The sequence below is a fragment of the Echiichthys vipera genome, assembly GCF_963691815.1.
Source record: "Echiichthys vipera genome assembly, chromosome: 21".
NCBI classification, from domain to species: domain Eukaryota; kingdom Metazoa; phylum Chordata; class Actinopteri; order Perciformes; family Trachinidae; genus Echiichthys; species Echiichthys vipera.
The window spans coordinates 25,708,599-25,713,598 of NC_139846.1; the positions used below are offsets into that span (position 1 = coordinate 25,708,599).

At 50.4% G+C, this 5,000-nt stretch overlaps 1 protein-coding gene across 1 annotated transcript in view; it reads right to left on the reverse strand.

Annotated features, from left to right (window-relative positions):
* Positions 1-3,959, reverse strand: part of cyb5a (cytochrome b5 type A (microsomal)) — a 5,926-nt gene extending 1,967 nt beyond the window's left edge. Inside the window, exons 1-3 of the mRNA XM_083936428.1 lie at positions 3,696-3,959; positions 874-1,002; positions 400-429 (exon numbers count right to left, since the gene is read on the reverse strand). Of these exons, the coding sequence (XP_083792554.1) occupies positions 400-429; positions 874-1,002; positions 3,696-3,833 (297 nt within the window). The 5' untranslated portion in view covers positions 3,834-3,959. The remainder of the gene's footprint in view (positions 1-399; positions 430-873; positions 1,003-3,695) is intronic.
* Between the last annotated feature and the right edge of the window lie 1,041 nt (positions 3,960-5,000).

The following is a 5,000-nucleotide window of genomic DNA, read 5'->3' on the forward strand; positions in this document are numbered from 1 at the left end:
CAGAGGTCTCCATGGAGATCGTCTCCGTGGAGATCGTCTCCGTGGAGATCGTCCGGAGCACGGTCAGCGGACCCAACAATGGCGCCGAATCATTCCTCTGGAAAGCTGCGCGGTGACGCAGGTTCCCTTAAGAACGCCGCCATTTGTGGTTCTCGTGAACGCGGGACGACTCAGCGGACGTAGAAATCTTTGTGTTTCAGAGTCCGAACACGAAACGACACGAGAAACAAAACAAAACGACAGAAAAAAACATGGAACACATTGTTTTAAAGTTTGCGCAGCAGAGTTTTGTCTCTGCGGAGACGGGACCGAAGCTGCTGGAGGCGTTTCACTACGGCTCCTTTAGCCGCGCACCGTCCTCCTCCTGAACATACGTCATCAGGAGACGGCTTCACTCACCTCAGGTCTGACGATCTTCTCTCTGTCGTCCTGCGCACACACACACACACACACACACACACACACACACACACACACACACACACACACACACACACACACACACACACACACACACACACACACACACACACACACACACACACACACACACACACACACACACACACACACACACACACACACACACACACACACGTGTTAGCACACCTTCATCTGAACATGGCGTCACATTTAAAGAACACATGTGGCGCACGGCGTGTTGCGTGGCGTGTCTGTGTGTGGTATGTGGCCTGCAGTGTGTGTGGCGTGTGTGTCTGTGTGTGTGTGCATGTGGTGTGTTGCGTGTGGTGTGGCGTGCGCCGTGTGTGTGTGTCTCTGTGTGTGTGTGTGGCGTGCGGTGTGTGTGTGTGTGTGTGTGTGTGTGTGTGTGTGCGTGTGTGTCTCTGTGTGTGTGTGGCGTGTGGCGCTGACCGGGTGCAGCTCGCCGATCAGCAGCCCGTGGGCCATCTCGCGGGCGTCGCTGGAATGTCCCACGTCCTCGAAGCTCTCGGTGGCGTCTCCGCCCGCCTGCTCCCTCAGCACCTCCTCCCCCCCGGGGTGCTGGAACACACACACACACACACACACACACACACACACACACACACACACACACACACACACACACACACACACACACACACACACACACACACACACACACACACACACACACACACACACACACACACACACACACACACAGACAGAAACTTGAGGTTCTGAACTTTGTTATAGAGAAAAATCCTGTTTTTGTTTCTGTAAATGATTAAACGGCTGCAGAAGAGTCTTTATCGGACACTTTGGACCTTTGAGCCGCCGGTTTGAATCCCTGCTCACAGGTCAGGGCGTGGACGCGTCCTCCAGTGGTTTAGTGGTTCACTGGAGGACAAACGGGTCCGTGTCACTGTTCAAGCTCCAGCGTCAGAGTTCCTTTCAAAATAAAACTCATAGATAAAAGAGAAGAAACACACAAACACATCTGACATGTGTGTGTTTTTAATTGATTTATTTATTTATTTATTGTGACAAGCATTGTATTCTATATTTTTTTCCTTATTTGATGATTTATTATAAAAGGAATGATTCATTTATTTGAGCATTTTATAATATGATTAAATATAATATAATAAGTAAAGTTATTCTGTTAAAGTTTGTCAGCAGAAGTGAACAAAGTGTCCCAGTGAGAACAGTTTGTTGTGTTTCCTGTTGTGAAACACGTCCCAGCACAGACTAAATAATCAGAATAAATATGAATTTAGTCTCTTTATGGAGCCTCTGGCCCGAGTTTAGAGCCTCTGGGCCCAGGTTTAGAGAGTTTAGAGCCTCTGGGCCCGGGTTCAGGGCCTCTGGGCCCGGGTTCAGAGAGTTTAGAGCCTCTGGGCCCAAGTTTAGAGTCTCTGGGCCCAAGTTTAGAGTCTCTGGGCCCAAGTTTAGAGTCTCTGGGCCCAAGTTTAGAGTCTCTGGGCCCAAGTTTAGAGCCTCTGGGCCCAAGTTTAGAGTCTCTGGGCCCAAGTTTAGAGTCTCTGGGCCCAAGTTTAGAGTCTCTGGGCCCAAGTTTAGAGTCTCTGGGCCCAAGTTTAGAGCCTCTGGGCCCAAGTTTAGAGCCTCTGGGCCCAAGTTTAGAGTCTCTGGGCCCAAGTTTAGAGTCTCTGGGCCCAGGTTTAGAGCCTCTGGGCCCAAGTTTAGAGCCTCTGGGCCCAGGTTTAGAGAGTTTAGAGCCTCTGGGCCCAAGTTTAGAGTCTCTGGGCCCAAGTTTAGAGTCTCTGGGCCCAAGTTTAGAGTCTCTGGGCCCAAGTTTAGAGTCTCTGGGCCCAAGTTTAGAGCCTCTGGGCCCAAGTTTAGAGCCTCTGGGCCCAAGTTTAGAGTCTCTGGGCCCAAGTTTAGAGCCTCTGGGCCCAAGTTTAGAGTCTCTGGGCCCAAGTTTAGAGTCTCTGGGCCCAAGTTCAGAGCCTCTGGGCCTGAGTTTAGCGAGTTTAGAGCCTCTGGGCCCAAGTTTAGAGCCTCTGGGCCCGGGTTTAGAGAGTTTAGAGCCTCTGGGCCCAAGTTTAGAGCCTCTGGGCCCGGGTTTAGAGCCTCTGGGCCCGGGTTTAGAGCCTCTGGGCCCGGGTTTAGCGAGTTTAGAGCCTCTGGGCCCAAGTTTAGAGTCTCTGGGCCCGGGTTTAGAGAGTTTAGAGCCTCTGGGCCCAAGTTTAGAGTCTCTGGGCCCGGGTTTAGAGAGTTTAGAGCCTCTGGGCCCGGGTTTAGAGCCTCTGGGCCCGGGTTTAGAGCCTCTGGGCCCAGGTTCAGAGCCCCTTGGCCCGGGTTTAGGGCCTCTGGGCCCAGGTTTAGAGCCTCTGGGCCCGGGTTTAGGGCCTCTAGACCCGGGTTTAGAGCCTCTGGACCCGGGTTTAGAGCCTCTGGGCCCTGGTTTAGGGCCTCAGGGCCCGGGTTTAGAGCCTCTGGGCCCGGGTTTAGGGCCTCTGAGCCCGGGTTTAGGGCCTCTGGGCCCGGGTTTAGAGCCTCTGGGCCCGGGTTCAGGGCCTCTGGGCCCGGGTTCAGGACCCTGGGCCCGGGTTTAGGGCCTCTGAGCCCGGGTTTAGAGCCTCTGGGCCCTGGTTTAGAGCCTCTGGGCCCAGGTTCAGGGCCTCTGGGCCCGGGTTTAGAGACTCTGGGCCCGGGTTCAGGACCCTGGGCCCGGGTTTAGAGCCTCTGGGCCCGGGTTTAGGACCTCTGGGCCCGGGTTCAGGACCCTGGACCTGGGTTTAGAGCCTCTGGGCCCGGGTTTAGGGCCTCTGGGCCGAGTTTAGAGCCTCTGGACCCGGGTTCAGGACCCTGGGCCCGGGTTTAGAGCCTCTGGGCCCGGGTTTAGGACCTCTGGGCCCGGGTTCAGGACCCTGGACCTGGGTTTAGAGCCTCTGGGCCCGGGTTTAGGGCCTCTGGGCCGAGTTTAGAGCCTCTGGACCCGGGTTCAGGACCCTGGGCCCGGGTTTAGGGCCTCTGGGCCCGGGTTTAGGACCCCTGGGCCCGGGTTCAGAGCCTCTGGACCCGGGTTTAGAGCCTCTGGACCCGGGTTTAGGGGCTCAGGACCCGGGTTTAGAGCCTCTGGACCCGGGTTCAGACCCTCTGGGCCCGGGTTCAGAGCCTCTGGGCCCGGGTTTAGAGCCTCTGGACCCGGGTTCAGACCCTCTGGGCCCGGGTTCAGAGCCTCTGGACCCGGGTTCAGGACCCTGGACCCGGGTTTAGGGCCCCCGGGTCCGGGTTTAGGGCCTCACCTCTTCCAGAAACGTGGTCACGTCGTAGACGTTGTTGTTGATGATGATCCACGTTGATTTGAAGGAGTTCCGCTCCTGGATCTCTGTCAGTCTGAAGTACCGGGCTCCCGCGGGGCTCCTCTCCTCCGGTTCCCCCATGGCAGTGCCTGCAGAGTCGGCCAGTGTGAGAGCAGAGAGCCGCTGAAAGTGTTCCGGAGCCGGGGGAGAGTGTGTGAGTGTGTCCGGACCGTGACTCCGCACAAACACACCGACATCTACCCCACCTCACACTTTCTACTGCCACTGGGACAGCGGTGCTGCGTTCACGGCCGTCACTGCACCTGAACGCAGCACGAGTCATCCGGCTGATCCTTTCAAAATAAAAGGGTCGTTTAATCGATCACTTCTGCTGCAAAACCAGCACAAAAAGATGCAAAATGACTAAAAACAGATGCAAAACCAGCACAAAAAGATGCAAAATGACTAAAAATAGATGCAAAACCACCACAAAAAGATGCAAAATGACTAAAAACAGATGCAAAACCAGCACAAAAAGATGCAAAATGACTAAAAATAGATGCAAAACCAGCACAAAAAGATGCAAAATGACTAAAAATAGATGCAAAACCACCACAAAAAGATGCAAAATGACTAAAAATAGATGCAAAACCACCACAAAAAGATGCAAAATGACTAAAAATAGATGCAAAACCACCACAAAAAGATGCAAAATGACTAAAAATAGATGCAAAACCACCACAAAAAGATGCAAAATGACTAAAAATAGATGCAAAACCATCACAAAAAGATGCAAAATGACTAAAAATAGATGCAAAACCATCACAAGATGTTCCTAGAGGACACTTTAGCACAAACATTAATTTATTTATTCTGAATTTCTGTATTTATTTATGCATTTATTCAATAAGACTTTGTTTTGCCTAGTCCTTTATACTCTTGCAGCTAACATGATTATTTTAAAGATAGTTATTTCTGCATTTATTTATTTATTTCCTGCTTTTATTTATACATTTATTTGTGCTTTATTTCTCTGTTCTTTTTAATTATACAGTTATTCCAAACAGTCTAATAATTATTCCTGCATTTATTATTTTAATTTTGCATTTTTATATTGTTTTTATTTATGCATCTATTTATTTATTTATTCTGCAATTATGTTTTTATTTCTGTATTTATTTATTTATTTCCTGTTTTTATTAATACAGTTATTTACGCATTTATTTGTCTATTTATTTAATTTCTTTATTTATAAAGTTATAAATTTATTCCATAAATTCTATAAATTATTAATGTATTTATTTATTA